The sequence below is a fragment of the Leptodactylus fuscus genome, chromosome 1, assembly GCF_031893055.1.
Source record: "Leptodactylus fuscus isolate aLepFus1 chromosome 1, aLepFus1.hap2, whole genome shotgun sequence".
Taxonomy (NCBI): Eukaryota; Metazoa; Chordata; class Amphibia; order Anura; family Leptodactylidae; genus Leptodactylus; species Leptodactylus fuscus.
This window is the reverse complement of record NC_134265.1, coordinates 344,501,508-344,519,691: the sequence shown is the minus strand read 5'-3', so window position 1 is coordinate 344,519,691 and position 18,184 is coordinate 344,501,508. Positions and strand designations below refer to the sequence as shown.

Sequence of the window (18,184 nt, the reverse complement as noted above, 5' to 3'; positions counted from 1 at the left end):
GCAGCTCTTGTAAGACACTGACACCAGCGCATCACGTGACCGCTGGGTCAGAGGGCGGCCGCATCATGGCGGCGCGCACAGCTGTGTATACAGTGCTCATTGAGCGCTGTATACACAGCAATCGAGAAGGCAGGGAAGGGAATAAACCTTCCCTGTCAACTCTCTGGGAGCTCCGGCTGAAGTTACAGCCGGCTCCCAGCTTCAGCAGCTGCACGATCTCCATGTAGCTGCTGTGTTCTGACTGGACGTACCGGTACGTCCTGTCAGAACTAGGCAACCACTTCCTGGACGTTTGTAGTCTATGGGCGGTCCGGAAGTGGTTAAACATCATGCACAGCTTTTTTTTTTTTTTTTATAAACTGTCATTTTTATTTAAATTTTTCAAACAAACAATAAACAAATAATCAACAATAAAGAATTCCGCCAGTACTAAAAAAGGCGGATAAAACATACAGTAAGGCAAAAGAACCAAATCTACATTCAGAGGGACCAACGGCAGCCAAAGTCATAATAAAAGAAAAGATAATAAGAACAAATAAAAGGAGAACAGACAGACAAAGATAGGAAAACACAAGGAGGGAAGAAGGGATGGAGAGGGGAATCAGAGAACACAAGTAGTACAATATGAGTGCCGAGGTGCCCAGACAGCACGAAATTTTTCAACCGTATTGTTTAGGGTAGCTGTAGGGGACTCCAAGCATTTAACATCTTTAATACGGGCCAGAAGGAAAGGAAATGAAGGCGGATGGGTGGACTTCCACTGGCGGGCTATTAGAGATTTAACAGCAGTACATATATATAAAAAGAGTACGCAAGAATGCTTACTCAGGGAGCGAGGAGGAAGATTAAGGAGATATACCATAGGATCTAAAGGAAAAACAAGGGAAAAAACATCCGTCATCATAGTCTGGACCTCCAACCAAAATGAACGTATCAGAGAGCAATCCCAGAAAATGTGGGCAGACAAACATCTCCAGCAGGTAGAGGAAATGTTGGGGTTCACAGCATGGAGGAGGGCCGGAGTATGATACAGAATCTGAGCAGAATCTTGAATTGGGTCTCCCGATAAGTAATACAAGTAGAGGATTTATTAGCGCGGGACCAGATGATCTGCCACTGACATAGGGAAATCTGCCTTTCCAAGTCAGAAGACCAGTGGGGGTCATGTATCTGTGGATCAGGGGAGACTGTCCCTCTGGAGAAGACAGTAACCAGTAGATGTCCGAAATCAGGCCTTTAGTGGAAGTGCCAGCACGGCACAAACGCTCAAAGCCAGTAGGGACGGAAACCCGCAGGACCCCAAACACAGTGTACAGAAAGTGTGCAATCTGCCGATAGTGGAAACACTGAGCAAGGCATGTGCAATGAAGACTTGAAATATTCAAAGGGACTGAGCTCTAGGGAAAAGGGGTCAACAACATGGAACAGTCTGAGACCGCCCCAAACTTGGGCCTGTAATAATACAAGGGCATGTGTATGGAGTCATAGAATATAATGATCCAATGTGCTAGCCTGGTTAGCACACTGACAATGCACACATTTGTGTACATGGAGCCTAATACTAAGGAGAATATGTTATAGAATAGAGCATCTTACTTGTCGTTGTAAAGAGAAAAAATATGTTTCTTGAAGGAAGATTGTACATCAAGCAGGACTTGCTCGATTTGTGCAGCCACCTGTAGGGGAAAGAAAACTCTGAAAATTGACAAGTTATTGTACAAGGCGGAAGTCAGAAGCCATAATATAGCGCTATATGGAGACTTAATATTCAGTGCTAAGAGTATGATCAGATCCCATTATAGAGTATACTTTCAGCACAGCCATTTTTTGGGGAAAAGGCTTTTGTGAATAAACATGATGAAATATGGCTGCCTTCTTGGCACAGTGACAAAACATATGGTTTACTTATGGCGGTCAGAACGTAGCCTAAAACACATCACCGACAATCCTGATACAGGAGCTTATACAGTGTACATATAAAGAAGGGGATCAGTTGATGTCAGGGTGAGGGGAGAGAAGCTAGGCTTAAAGAGGACCTTTCACCTCCTGGGGCACATGCGGTGTAATACACAGCTGGAAAGACGACAGTGCGCTGAATTCAGTACACTATTAGCTTTTGCCCCTGGTGAAAAGCTATCAGTGCCCATTCCGTAGCTCTTCACCGTCACAATGGTGTTTCAGACAGTCAGTCAGGAACGCCCTTCCTCACAGCAGCATCTATAGCGCTGTACTGGGAGAGCAGTGAGGAACGCTTCCCTCCCCCCCTGATAGTACTCATCCATAGACCAGTACTGGGAGGGGCATACCTCACCGCTAGGGTTGAGCCGATCTTGACTTTTCAGGATCGATTTTAAAATCCGATTTCCGATCATTTTTCATTCGAACCCGATCTCGATCCCAATTCCGATCCCAATGCAAGTCAATGGGATTTTTTTTATTAATCGGAGATCGGATTTTAAAAGCAATCCTATTCACTATACAGCATGGAATCTATCAATTGAACGCTTTAATTGTTAGAATCCACGCTGTGTAGTGAATCACTAAGTAGCCAGAGAATTTTTTTTTTTAATCCTCTGGCTACTTAGTCCCCCCTGGTGTCCACTTACCTGCAGAGATGGCTGCTCCGGTGCCTTGGTGTTCTTCTTCGCCTCGTTGCCGCTCTACGCTGCTCTTCTCGCCTCGCTGCCCCCTGCCTCCCAGATTAGGAGAGTGTGGCGGTTTAGGACAGTGTGGGCGGGTACTGGGAGGGGAGACGTCATGTCTCCCTGCCCTGTACCCGCCCACACTCTCCTAAGCCACAAGCCCCGCCTTCCTAGCTCTTTAAACACTAACCTGGGAGGCGGCGGCAGCGAGGCGAAGGAGAACACCGGGCACCGGAGCAGCCATCTCTGGAGGTAAGTAGCTACTAGAGATGTTAGTTTAGCCTCCCATTAGAATGAATGGAGGCAGCTGGCGCGCAGGGGGTTAAGGTTGTGTGCCAGCTGCTTCAATTCATTCCTATGGAACCGCAGCGGAGCCTTCACACTGAGTATACGCTCCACTCAGAATGAGCGGAGCGTATACTCAGTGTGAAGGCTAAGCAAAGCATTGTGGGAAATGGTACCGATCTCGAATTCCGATCGCAATCGTGAAATTTTTTCGATCGCCGATCGGAATCCGATCTTTTCCGAACACGATCGCTCAACCCTACTCACCGCTCAGCGTCATGGCTGGACAGTAAGCAACAACCGCTCTCACAGTATAGTGCTATATACGCTGCTGTGAGGAGGGGTGTTCCTGACTGACTAGAAATGCCCTTCTGACGGTGAAGAGCTACAGTACTGGCACCGGCTCTTCACCGGGGGCACAGAACAGGAAAGGCGACAGTGCGCCGAATTCAGCGCACTGTCGGCTTTCTAGTAGTGTATTAAACCACATGTGCCCCAGATGGTGAAAGGTCCTCTTTAATTCTATGTGTCTAGCATTTACAGCTAAAACTTCAAAATAGCCATGTCTACACTTAAAGGGAATGTGTCACTAGAAAACAGGCTACTTTTTAAACAAAGTTTTTACATTAAACATATTTCTTAAGATGTTTTAATAACTTTCTTTAAAATTTTCAATATCACAGTCTATATTTTAAAAAAGTACTATATCCTACAATTTTTACACTGGCTAATGAGCCTGAGCCTTGCAGTGACTGTAAAACGCCACTTTCTTTCTTCGGTGTTTACACCATGTGTGGCCCTGGCCTAAAAGTTTTTTGGGTTTTTTTTGGCAGCAATATTACACTTTGACACAAAAAAAGATATGATCAGTATGTTGCTAAGTGCACTTGTAAAAGAATATAAGTGGGTTATAAGTGGTTTTGGTGGTTTACTAATGACTTGTGAATTCAGGTGCCAACACTCCCACCTTTTGCAAAAATAACAGATAGGGTCCATTCCCACGATGTAACGCGGCGCTGATTCTGACACGTAAACTCGTGTCAGAGTCAGTGATGCAAAACAGAATCCCATTGACTTCAATGGGTTCCATTTAGCGTGCGTAACACATTGAAATCAATGGGAGGCTTTTTAACCCATTGATTTCCATGTGTTACGTGCGCTAAACGGAACCATTTGAAGTAAATGGGATTCTGTGTTGCAGCGCTGATTCTGACACGAGTTTACGTGTCAGGATCAGCGCCGCATTACATTGTGGGAACGTACCCATACATTGCTATAGAGCAGGCATCAGCAACCTTTGGCTCTCCAGCTGCTGTGAAACTACAACTCCCATCATGCTCCAGTCACTTCCATGGGAATTCCAAGAACAACAGAGCAAGTATGCATGCTGGGAGTTGTAGTTTTACAACAGATGGAGTGCCGAAGGTTGCCTACCCCTGCTATAGAGAGTGACATACCTTTTGACTTTTCTCTAAATGAACTAAGGAAATCCAATGGCAGATTGCAATATTTTATCACAAAGTGTTATGCTATATGTGTGGCCGGCCAGTCAGTGGTTGTGTTGTGAGTTGCAGCTTGTCAAGGGATTTGTTAGTATGTTGCAATATTTCATTGAACTGGTTTAACCCCTTCTCAACATCCGTCATATTATTACAACAGATGTTGTGTATTCAAAAATGGCTTCCACCCTCAGGTCTCTGCTGTATTAGACAGCAAAGAACCAGCACTAATGCTCACAATCAGTGCCCAGGGGCATTAAGGCTTTTGGCCCCTCGGCCCGGGGATCAAATGCTATGACAAAGGCTCCAACGGTTGTCTCTAATACAGGTGCTGGTAATTTGCAATACATTGTAATGAATTAGCATTGGAATGCATTGCATTAATGAATCAAACCCCCTGGGTTTCAAGACCACCAAGGGTAGAGGCAACACGGTGGCTCAGTGGTTAGCACTTCAGCCTTGCAGCGCTGGAGTCTTGGGTTTGAATCCTGCCGGGAACAACATCTGCAAGGAGTTTGTATGTTCTCCCCTTGTTTGCATGGATTTCCTCCCATTCTACAAAGACATACTGATAGGAGAAAAAATGTACATTGTGATCCCTATATGGGTCTCACAATCTACATTAAAAAAAAGACCCCCAAGGGTTCTAATAACTATAATAAAAAAAAAAATTCAAATCATCTCCTTTTCCCTAGAATACATATAAAAGTAAAAAAAAAAAAAGCAAACTATAAAACGCATACACATTAGGTATCCCTGTGTCAGAAAACTCGCAGGTTACAAACTTATAAAAGTATTTTTCCCATATAGTGAATCCTGTGGTGGAAAAAAAAAAATAGAAAGAGCCGAACCACCATTTTGTTTTTGCTATTTCGCTTCTCATAAAAATTTTAATAAAAAGCAATAGACATTCCCCAAAATGGTATATCTAAAAAGTATATCTGGCCCTGCAAAACAAAGACACCTTATGCATGCTATTTTAGGGTGGTTTGCTGGTCCCTGGAATATGTTTGCCATGACAGTACGGAACCTATTGACTTGTCTGGAATAGACATTTATTACAGGCTGCTCTATGGTCTAAAAGTCCACTCCACAAATGTATAAAAATATATTCACCATATGGTGAATGCTATAGCAAGGGGGGGAAAAAATCAAATGAGCCAATTCGCTGATTTTTCACTGTTTTGCCTACCACAAAAATGTGGGTAAACAGAGACCAAGGAATCCTACTATTATAAATGTGAAAGTTTGGATATTTGGATGTTTGTTCCTCAATCATTTAAAAACAGCCGAACGGATTTGGATGAAATTTGGCACATAGATAGTTTGTAACCTCGATTAACACATCGGCTACTTTTTATCCCGGTAAATGACATGGCTTCACGACTTATCAATTTATGTTCACATACTATACTATACTAATAGTAAACTATTCTTGCCAGCAGGGCAATCGTTCAGCTAATTGCAGTTTGTTCTGTTGGGGGCTCAAGACCCCCCTGGGTTATGTTTGTCATAGTTCTCATTGCAAAAAGAGGAAGTTACGAGCACTCGGGTGACACACACAACAGACACAGCTGTCAGTTATTCAAGTGTCACACTTTATTGTTCAGCAGTGTAATTTTATAAAGGAAGCACAAATGCATACAGGTCACATGACCTGACATCTAAATATGGTCTCATGGATCCGGTAGCACGTAGCATATATTGTCACATACATATATACACTCACCGGCCACTTTATTAGGTACACCTGTCCAACTGCTCGTTAACACTTAATTTCTAATCAGCCAATCACATGGCGGCAACTCAGTGCTTTTAGGCATGTAGACATGGTCAAGACAATCTCCTGCAGTTCAAACCGAGCATCAGTATGGGGAAGAAAGGTGATTTGAGTGCCTTTGAACGTGGCATGGTTGTTGGTGCCAGAAGGGCTGGTCTGAGTATTTCAGAAACTGCTGATCTACTGGGATTTTCACGCACAACCATCTCTAGGGTTTACAGAGAATGGTCCGAAAAAGAAAAAACATCCAGTGAGCGGCAGTTCTGTGGGCGGAAATGCGTTGTTGATGCCAGAGGTCAGAGGAGAATGGCCAGACTGGTTCGAGCTGATAGAAAGGCAACAGTGACTCAAATAGCCACCCGTTACAACCAAGGTAGCCAGAAGAGCATCTCTGAACGCCTCACAGTACGTCCAACTTTGAGGCAGATGGGCTACAGCAGCAGAAGACCACACCGGGTGCCACTCCTTTCAGCTAAGAACAGGAAACTGAGGCTACAATTTGCACAAGCTCATCGAAATTGGACAATTGAAAATTGGAAAAACGTTGCCTGGTCTGATGAGTCTCGATTTCTGCTGCGACATTCGGATGGTAGGGTCAGAATTTGGCGTCAACAACATGAAAACATGGATCCATCCTGCCTTGTATCAACGGTTCAGGCTGGTGGTGGTGGTGTCATGGTGTGGGGAATATTTTCTTGGCAATCTTTGGGCCCCTTGGTACCAATTGAGCATCGTTGCAACGCCAAAGCCTACCTGAGTATTGTTGCTGACCATGTCCATCCCTTTATGACCACAATGTACCCAACATCTGATGGCTACTTTCAGCAGGATAATGCAATGCCATGTCATAAAGCTGGAATCATCTCAGACTGGTTTCTTGAACATGACAATGAGTTCACTGTACTCCAATGGCCTCCACAGTCACCAGATCTCAATCCAATAGAGGAGCATCTTTGGGATGTGGTGGAACGGGAGATTCGCATCATGGATGTGCAGCCGACAAATCTGCGGCAACTGTGTGATGCCATCATGTCAATATGGACCAAAATCTGGGGGCCACACGGTGGCTCAGTGGTTAGCAGTGCAGCCTTGCAGCACTGGAGTCCTGGTGTTCAAATCCTGCCAAGGACAGAAAACCATCTGCAACGAGTTTGTATGTTCTCCCCGTGTTTGCATGGATTTCCATCCCATATTCCAAAAAAAAAAAAGACATACTGATAGGGAAAAATGTACATTGTGAGCTCTACGTAGGGCTCACAATCTGCATTTAAAAAAAAAAAAAAAAAAAAAAATATGGACCAAAATCTCTGAGGAATGCTTCCAGCACCTTGTTGAATCTATGCCACGAAGAATTGAGGCAGTTCTGAAGGCAAAAGGGGGTCCAACCCGTTACTAGCATGGTGTACCTAATAAAGTGGCCGGTGAGTGTATATCTTCAACTTAACATCTGCCAACTTATGCGACAGTTAGCAGAACATCCTTGATAAGCACAAAATATTACATATACCACAGCACTGAGCATCAACGGTCATGTACACCACAACTCCTCGTATCTACAGTTTTTTAGAATGATAACAGACTACGTCTAACCACCGGCATGCAGCTATCTATAGATCAGCAGAATGAGTCTAACGGCTAGCGTGCAATCTGAGACTTGTGGTTTTGCTGTCCAACTGACTTTGTCTCTTAATAAAAGAGCAAGTTTATTTTAACCCTTACAGCTAATAAAGCCAGGTCTCTTATGCCAGGTCTCTGTACAAGCATCTGCATATTATCTGATCTGCATAAGTGTTCTGTGTCCCATTTAGCCAGAGGAAAGAGGGGGGAGAGAAATACAGGAAGTGAGAAGCCGACGCTCCAGGCAGAGTGCTGAGTCATTGAGATGGGAAAACCCCTTTAATTAAGGTTGGGTTCTGTTGAATTCCGTTATGAAGGTGTCTGTTAAAAAAAGAAATATAGGAGACCTTTCATAACAGACATTAATGGGCACTAACTGATGTTAAAGGGGTTGTCCCGTCACAAGGATCCTATCTATACTGCTTGTTAATGTGGATGTAAGACTTTTCCTAAATACACTGCTTCAGCAAAACTGCTTTGTTTGTCCACTATATTACTTTATTAATTTCTCTGTTTACACAGCCCTTGATTTATCTGGTCAGAAGTCAAGTGATGTATCTGCTGCTCTCAGGGGGGAGGGAGGAGGGGCTAAGTGCACGGGAGCGAGCCTGGAGGGGGGAGGGGTTGTTTACACTTTGGGGGGGGAAGGGGCTGCCAATACAGACCCGGCATCCGCTGTAATAGAGAGGCGGATGCGATGTTGCAGGCACCTATGCCAGCGTCTACACTCCCCGGCATCCGCCTCTCTATTACAGCGGATGCCGGGTCTGTATTGCATTGTGAAGGTTGTACGTCCGATGCCTAGCTGCATCAGGAGCGCGCACGCAGGGCCAGTGGCATAGAAGCGACGACTTCTCGCCGCTGGCTTTGCATATGTAACCCCGCCCACCAATCATGCAACAAAGCCGGAAGATAGAAGAATTTACAGCACTGAAGACTGGTGAGTATGCGACGTGGGAATACCCCTTTAATGTGTCTTTTTTTTTAACTGGCGATGGCGATCAGTTACTGTCCGTTTTAAGTCTCTTGCCCATAGACTTCAATGTTAAAAAAATAACCGACACTTGCTGTCCATTTTTTTTTTTTTAACAGACAGAAAAGTCCTGCATGTAGGATTTTTTTGTTCGCTGGAAAAAAATGGACTTCTGACGGATTGGGTGTAAACGGACGCTAACAAACACAAGTTAAATTACCATTGAAATGAATGTAAATTTTAACGGATTTGTGATGGTTCAGCTAGTGTCCATTTCTAAAATCTTGTAACAGACAATAGCTATGGACACTGCTGACGGCCACCAACGGTAGTGTTAACGGACCCTAAATTGGCAATTTCCCAATTTTAAACATGTCGGGAAAACGAAAAAATCTAATTTGTCGCTAAATTCTCAAAAAAGAAAAGCTATGAAGGTAGCCAGAAGTCAACAGAATTCTCCTCAAATGGAGCTGAGGAGAATTGAGCAAGCTAAGCCGCCTAAAGTTCCCAACAACATGCTCATTATATGGCGTCCCAGTGAGCTGCTGAAATGCCGGAACAATCACAGGCACGGCGTGAGGAACAAGTTCAGAGGCAGGTCAGCTTGAAAGCTGCCAAAACACCGGAACAGGCAGATCATCCACGCCAACAACACGCAGACGAAGTCGCGGGCAGAAGCTAATAGACGTATAAAGAACATCTGGTCCTTCAAAAAAAGATGCCCTATGTATCCCTGCACGTGGAACTATAAATAAAATTTATGGGCAACTTCAAGAAATTTTTATTTTGTATATTTTGTATTTTTTACAAAGTTTTGGATTTTTTAATGGGATAAACCATAAATAAAACTACATAAATTTGGTGTCACTTGAATCATACCGACCCATAGAATACAGGTGACATGTCATTTTGGCTGCACAGTGAACGTCGTAAAAACGAAGCCTGTAAGAAAGTCGCACAGATGCATTTTTTCTCCAATTTTACCCCATTCTGAATTTTTTTTTCAGATTCCCAGGCCATTGTACAGAATAATAAATGTACCATTATGAAGTATAATCTGTCCCACAAACATTGAGACCTCATATGGCTCCGTGAATGGAAACTTATGGGGTTTGGAAGGTGAAAAAAAATGACACTTCTTTTAGTTTCAAAACATCCAAAGTACATTTTACAAGATATCTGACCCAGAGACATCGACATAAAAATTTAGACCCTAGCCTCAAGATGGTCAGCTATATTCACCTCTTCTTTGGTGGGTTTGGTATTCTCCGTAGTCTTGGTATATGCTGGCTGTAATATGTTCTCCTTCATACTCTCTGTCAACAGGTCTTTAAAAGCCTTCAATAAAGAGTCTTCATTGAGGGATGACCTTGTTCTCCCCATGTACCTATGACAATGGAAAAAGTAAATTACAAACTTTTCATGTGAGGGGGCACGGGAGAGTACATTGGTGCACTGGGTCACTATGCTGTGACTGTCCAGGATAGACAGTAAGTAGAGATGAGCGAACAGTGTTCTATCGAACACATGTTCGATCGGATATCAGGGTGTTCGCCATGTTCGAATCGAATCGAACACCACGTGGTAAAGTGCGCCAAAATTCGATTCCCCTCCCACCTTCCCTGGCGCCTTTTTTGCACCAATAACAGCGCAGGGGAGGTGGGACAGGAACTACGACACTGGGGGCATTGAAAAAAATTGGAAAAAGTCATTGGCTGCCGAAATCAGGTGACCTCCATTTTAGACGAATAGTGGATTTCAAATCCGGGTCATATGAGAATGTGAACTTTGTGACTATGAGACAGGGATAGCTGTACAGGCAGGGATAGCTAGGGATAACCTTTATTTAGGGGGGAATGTTATTAAAAATAACTTTTTGGGGCTCTATCGGGTGTGTAATTGTGATTTTTGTGAGATAAACTTTTTCCCATAGGGATGCATTGGCCAGCGCTGATTGGCCGAATTCCGTACTCTGGCCAATCAGTGCTGGCCAATGCATTCTATTAGCTTGATGAAGCAGAGTGTGCACAAGGGTTCAAGCGCACCCTCGGCTCTGATGTAGCAGAGCCGAGGCTGCACAAGGGTTCAAGCGCACCCTCGGCTCTGATGTAGGAGAGCCGAGGGTGCACTTGAACCCTTGTGCACCCTCAGCTCTGCTACATCAGAGCCGAGGGTGCGCTTGAACCCTTGTGCACACTCTGCTTCATCAAGCTAATAGAATGCATTGGCCAGCGCTGATTGGCCAATGTATTCTATTAGCCTGATGAAGTAGAGCTGAATGTGTGTGCTAAGCACACACATTCAGCTCTACTTCATCGGGCTAATAGAATGCATTGGCCAGCGCTGATTGGCCAGAGTACGGAACTCGACCAATCAGCGCTGGCTCTGCTGGAGGAGGCGGAGTCTAAGATCGCTCCACACCAGTCTCCATTCAGGTCCGACCTTAGACTCCGCCTCCTCCGGCAGAGCCAGCGCTGATTGGCCGAAGGCTGGCCAATGCATTCCTATGCGAATGCAGAGACTTAGCAGTGCTGAGTCAGTTTTGCTCAACTACACATCTGATGCACACTCGGCACTGCTACATCAGATGTAGCAATCTGATGTAGCAGAGCCGAGGGTGCACTAGAACCCCTGTGCAAACTCAGTTCACGCTAATAGAATGCATTGGCCAGCGCTGATTGGCCAATGCATTCTATTAGCCCGATGAAGTAGAGCTGAATGTGTGTGCTAAGCACACACATTCAGCACTGCTTCATCACGCCAATACAATGCATTAGCCAGTGCTGATTGGCCAGAGTACGGAATTCGGCCAATCAGCGCTGGCTCTGCTGGAGGAGGCGGAGTCTAAGGTCGGACCTGAATGGAGACTGGTGTGGAGCGATCTTAGACTCCGCCTCCTCCAGCAGAGCCAGCGCTGATTGGTCGAGTTCCGTACTCTGGCCAATCAGCGCTGGCCAATGCATTCTATTAGCCCGATGAAGTAGAGCTGAATGTGTGTGCTTAGCACACACATTCAGCTCTACTTCATCAGGCTAATAGAATACATTGGCCAATCAGCGCTGGCCAATGCATTCTATTAGCTTGATGAAGCAGAGTGTGCACAAGGGTTCAAGCGCACCCTCGGCTCTGATGTAGCAGAGCCGAGGCTGCACAAGGGTTCAAGTGCACCCTCGGCTCTCCTACATCAGAGCCGAGGGTGCGCTTGAACCCTTGTGCAGCCTCGGCTCTGCTACATCAGAGCCGAGGGTGCGCTTGAACCCTTGTGCACACTCTGCTTCATCAAGCTAATAGAATGCATTGGCCAGCACTGATTGGCCAGAGTACGGAATTCGGCCAATCAGCGCTGGCCAATGCATTCTATTAGCCCGATGAAGTAGAGCTGAATGTGTGTGCTAAGCACACACATTCAGCACTGCTTCATCACGCCAATACAATGCATTAGCCAGTGCTGATTGGCCAGAGTACGGAATTCGGCCAATCAGCGCTGGCTCTGCTGGAGGAGGCGGAGTCTAAGATCGCTCCACACCAGTCTCCATTCAGGTCCGACCTTAGACTCCGCCTCCTCCAGCAGAGCCAGCGCTGATTGGCCGAATTCCGTACTCTGGCCAATCAGCACTGGCTAATGCATTGTATTGGCTTGATGAAGCAGTGCTGAATGTGTGTGCTTAGCACACACATTCAGCTCTACTTCATCGGGCTAATAGAATGCATTGGCCAGCGCTGATTGGCCGAATTCCGTACTCTGGCCAATCAGCACTGGCTAATGCATTGTATTGGCTTGATGAAGCAGTGCTGAATGTGTGTGCTTAGCACACACATTCAGCTCTACTTCATCGGGCTAATAGAATGCATTGGCCAATCAGCGCTGGCCAATGCATTCTATTAGCGTGAACTGAGTTTGCACAGGGGTTCTAGTGCACCCTCGGCTCTGCTACATCAGATTGCTACATCTGATGTAGCAGTGCCGAGTGTGCATCAGATGTGTAGTTGAGCAAAACTGACTCAGCACTGCTAAGTCTGCATTCGCATAGGAATGCATTGGCCAGCCTTCGGCCAATCAGCGCTGGCTCTGCCGGAGGAGGCGGAGTCTAAGGTCGGACCTGAATGGAGACTGGTGTGGAGCGATCTTAGACTCCGCCTCCTCCAGCAGAGCCAGCGCTGATTGGCCGAATTCCGTACTCTGGCCAATCAGCACTGGCTAATGCATTGTATTGGCTTGATGAAGCAGTGCTGAATGTGTGTGCTTAGCACACACATTCAGCTCTACTTCATCGGGCTAATAGAATGCATTGGCCAGCGCTGATTGGCCGAATTCCGTACTCTGGCCAATCAGCACTGGCTAATGCATTGTATTGGCTTGATGAAGCAGTGCTGAATGTGTGTGCTTAGCACACACATTCAGCTCTACTTCATCGGGCTAATAGAATGCATTGGCCAATCAGCGCTGGCCAATGCATTCTATTAGCGTGAACTGAGTTTGCACAGGGGTTCTAGTGCACCCTCGGCTCTGCTACATCAGATTGCTACATCTGATGTAGCAGTGCCGAGTGTGCATCAGATGTGTAGTTGAGCAAAACTGACTCAGCACTGCTAAGTCTCTGCATTCGCATAGGAATGCATTGGCCAGCCTTCGGCCAATCAGCGCTGGCTCTGCCGGAGGAGGCGGAGTCTAAGGTCGGACCTGAATGGAGACTGGTGTGGAGCTATCTTAGACTCCGCCTCCTCCAGCAGAGCCAGCGCTGATTGGTCGAGTTCCGTACTCTGGCCAATCAGCACTGGCCAATGCATTTCTATGGGGAAAAGTTAGCTTGCGAAAATCGCAAACTGACAGGGATTTCCATGAAATAAAGTGACTTTTATGCCCCCAGACATGCTTCCCCTGCTGTCCCAGTGTCATTCCAGGGTGTTGGTATCATTTCCTGTGGTGTCATAGTGGACTTGGTGACCCTCCAGACACGAATTTGGGTTTCCCCCTTAACGAGTTTATGTTCCCCATAGACTATAATGGGGTTCGAAACCCATTCGAACACTCGAACAGTGAGCGGCTGTTCGAATCGAATTTCGAACCTCGAACATTTTAGTGTTCGCTCATCTCTAACAGTAAGGTATCTCCATAATGTACTATTGTAACAATACTTGCCCCCCCCATATTAGACTTCTGATGTCTCTTTTACTTGTTCTACCTGTTAATAAGATATCAGGAGTGATCGCTACTCCACACAAGTGGAGGGGTCACTGCCTTAGTTCCTCACAAAAAAAAGTAGGGTAGCATAGTTAGCATATCGCAAAGGTTGTCTAAGATTACTTCTGCACCAAGAAAAGTGTAGCCTTTGATGAACCATCTTTCCTTTGTATTATGGAAGACAAGGAAGCCCAAAGGTTATACTATACACGGATAAATAAGGTATCTGTTGAGCAGTGGCGTAACTAGGAATGGCGGGCCCCCCTCCCCAACTGACACCGACTTCGTAGACCTCGACCGGCCCCTTCCTCCACACTCTAGTATGTCCTATAGTGGCCCCTGCACTCAGTATTATCCCCCATAGTGGCCCCTGCACGCAGTATTATCCCCAATAGTGGCCCCTGCACACAGTATTATACCCCATAGTGGCCCCTGCACACAGTATTATCCCCCATAGTGGCCCCTGCACACAGTATTATCCCCAATAGTGGCCCCTGCACACAGTATTATCCCCAATAGTGGCCCCTGCACACAGTATTATTCCCCATAGTGGCCCCTGCACACAGTATTATCCCCCATAGTGGCCCCTGCACACAGTATTATCCCCAATAGTGGCCCCTGCACACAGTATTATCCCCAATAGTGGCCCCTGCACACAGTATTATCCCCAATAGTGGCCCCTGCACACAGTATTATGTCCCTTACTGGCCCCTGCACACAGTATTATCCCCATAGTGGCCCCTGCACACAGTATCATCCCCCATAGTGGCCCCTGCACACAGTATTATCCCCAATAGTGGCCCCTGCACACAGTATTATGTCCCTTACTGGCCCCTGCACACAGTATTATACCCCTTAGTGGACACCCATAAACAATTATTATACTCTGGGGTCTTTTCAGACCCCAGAGTATAATAATCGGACACCCGGGGGAATAAAAACATAAAAAACTACTGTTTCTTACCTGTCCCCCGGCTCCTACGCAGTCTTCTCTGCTGCTGTAATTCTGAAATGACGTCAGACGTCACATGACCCGGACGCAGGCCAGGTTCATGTGACGTCAGAAACGTCAGGAAGGAGGCCTGGCAGGATCGTGGAGAGGTAAGTAACAGTGTTTGTTACGTTCCCTTACCTCTTCCAGGCCTCCGATCATTATACTCGTGGGTCTGCAAAGATCCCCGAGTATAATGATAGTATTTGTGGGGCCCGCGGTGTCACTTGCCGATCTCGGCCCAGCCAGGAAAAAAAAACAAACAAACAAACAAAAAAACACGCAGCGGTAGCGGCTGTCACGGGCCCCCTAATGGCCCGGGCCTGGTGGCAGCCGCCTCCGCTGCCTCTACGGTAGTTACGCCCCTGCTGTTGAGTAAATCCAGTCATTCAGATGGAGAGGGCAGACAATGACAGTGAGCAAGAGAGAATGTGGGGCCCTCGCCTTAAATATGGGGCACACATTTTTGGAAAAATAAAAATGTGAACCTTACCAGCTTAGTGCAGACTGCAAAGAATTTCCAACTGTTGCCGTCTTCAGCTTATTATTACCTTTTAACTCTTCTGTAAATAACGTGATTGCATTTTGCTGTAAAAATAAATTGATATATTTTGAAAAAACAATATTTAAACTGCAAAAATAACTTAGGCTGAGGCCACGTGCAGCGATTCTCGCGGAAAAGACACGTTGGAAGCCCATCGCTTTTTTTCCATAGCATTTTTCACAGAAAATCCGCAGTTTCTACTGCAACCAAAACGCTGTGTTTTCGCAATGTGAGGTCCGGCCTTAAAGGGGTTGTCCAGGATTGAAAAACTTTATTGGATTCTTCCAAAGACCGTACCACACCTGTTTACAAGTTGTGTGTGATATTGCAGTTCTGCTTCATTTATTACAATCGCGATGGGAGGAGCTATAGACGGGCGTGGTGCTCTTTTTGGAAGATACAACTAAAACCTCTGGAATTGAAAAGAATTACCAGGGGTTAACTTCACATGGGGTAGGGCAGTAACAATTCTCCTATGTAAATGTGTTCCTGCTGGGATACAGTGGCTAAGACACGGCAGACTACACTTCTGTGCTCAAACACCTCAACGCGTTTCGCTAAGTTGATAAAGCTCATCAGGAGGAGGATATTACAAAAGAGCCCAGAGAGAGAGAATAGTTGCGGTGAGAACCGCGTTTCACGTGACATAGATGGTAGGGCACAGTCCAATGTAATCATGGATTAAAACTAAGGATCTATCATTTTTCCAGAAAAGCACCAACGTTGGCTGGTATTATAGCTCATCCCTATTCAAGTGAATCAGACTGATCTATAATATCTAGAGATGAGCGAACAGTAAAATGTTTGAGATTCGATATTCGTTTTGAGTAGCCCCTCAATATTCGACTACTCGAATCGAATATCGAACCCTATTATAGTCTATGGGGGGAAAATGCTCGTTTCAGGGGTAGGCAACGTTCGATCAAATTATACTTACCAAGTTCAAGAGTGAGGGTTGGGCTGGATCCTCCGAGAAGTCTTCTCCATGCAGCGTCCCCGCGGCGTCTTCCGGCTCTGAATTCACTCTGCCAGGCAGAGCCGACTGCGCATGACTGCACTACAAGCAGGCATGCGCAGTCGGCTCTGTCCAGGCCCGATGCCTGGCAGAGTGAATTCAGAGCCGGAAGACGCCGCGGGGACGCTGCACGGAGAAGACTTCTAAAGGTAGGAGAAGAACCAGCGTTGATTGGCCGACTGTATAGCATTCAACCAATCAATGCTGGTTCTGCATCAAACTTTTCCATTCGAATAGCGAGTGGTACTCGATCGAGTACGAGTATTTCGAATACCGTAGTATTCGATCGAATACCTACTCGATCGAATACTACTCTAATAATATCCCAATAATCAGAATAAGAATCAGAATAATTTATCTTGCCTTCCCCATTCCTAGACCTATACAAGTTTAGGATCTGTATATAAAGGGCATATGTACAGATGTAGCATTTGTTAAGATAACATTAGCCTTGTGGTCCTGAAATGCGCTGGTACATCTGAGTTTACTTCAATGGCCACAATAACACTACACGCTCTGTATAATATGATGGGATATGACAAACCTTTTTAGAAAGGAAGATTATTTTGCAATTGACAAGTGGTGGAGCTTTTTGCAGACATGCTTCACGTATACCATACCTTGTACTTGTCCATACAGGATCGCAAATGTTCTATAAGGTCATGCAAAATTGCAGATATCTCTTCATCTAAATGACCAAACAGACGATTGTACAGATTGATCTAATAATAATGAATATAGTGTTAGTGATACGAACCCCATATTTATACTAGCTACAAAATACTAATGCAAACTCAAGCTTACTTTATGACAACTTGTTATAGTATTACAAATTGCTATGGTCTGTATACTTTGTGTGTATGTACTTCAGAGATACATTATAAAGACTCCACAAAAATGAAGAGTACTACTAAGACTAGATTCACATCTGCGCTGTACACCTTCCAGCACTGGACGCTGCAGTTACTTAGATCATGAGTATGAAAAATCGATTTGGGGCCAGAAACCTCTGTAAGGGCCAGTTCACACGGAGTTAACGCGCTCACATTCTGGCACGTATACATTATTTACTAACCACTGAACTTTGGCTTTCCTTGTGACTACTCTTTTGAATTACGATTTGGTACTGCTTTGTCTCTCTGGCTTTGACAATGGGTTTGCTGACTCTTCTTCTGTTTTGTGTTGTCCTGTCAGCGTTTTGTGTTTACACTTATTCCGAGAAGCGACTGTCACACAGTTTTCCCTGTTATTAGGACAGTTTGGCAAGTAGGTAAGGGCAAGGGCTGGGTCGAGTTTAGGACTCACTTTCTCTTTCCTTTCCTCCCTGGTTTCAGCAGTAGCACTGGGGAATTGTTCTACTAGCAATTTCCTTACAGGTAAATATATTTGTTTGTTTTACACAAGACCCCACCTCCCCTGAGTTTGCACCAAATCCTGGACTAGGCCTTCAAGTCATGTTTGTCTGCTATACTGTACTCTGTCTGTACTTAACTTGGTCCTTGCATCAGGAGATGCTGTTTGTAACGAAGGTCGTGTCAGCTTTTGCCACTGGATGGTTTCTTCTTTTTTCATATAATTTATATTATGCTGTTAATTTGTTTTTATTTATATTTAATTTCATTATTTTTTTTTGTTACTTTATTTATTCCACAGTGC

At 45.3% G+C, this 18,184-nt stretch overlaps 1 protein-coding gene across 1 annotated transcript in view; it reads right to left on the bottom strand.

Annotated features, from left to right (window-relative positions):
* Positions 1–18,184, bottom strand: part of LOC142183602 (uncharacterized) — a 128,986-nt gene that overhangs the window by 1,232 nt on the left and 109,570 nt on the right. Inside the window, exons 18-21 of the mRNA XM_075258764.1 lie at positions 17,149–17,250; positions 15,463–15,557; positions 10,039–10,183; positions 1,597–1,676 (exon numbers count right to left, since the gene is read on the bottom strand). Coding sequence (XP_075114865.1) covers positions 1,597–1,676; positions 10,039–10,183; positions 15,463–15,557; positions 17,149–17,250 — 422 coding nt within the window. The remainder of the gene's footprint in view (positions 1–1,596; positions 1,677–10,038; positions 10,184–15,462; positions 15,558–17,148; positions 17,251–18,184) is intronic.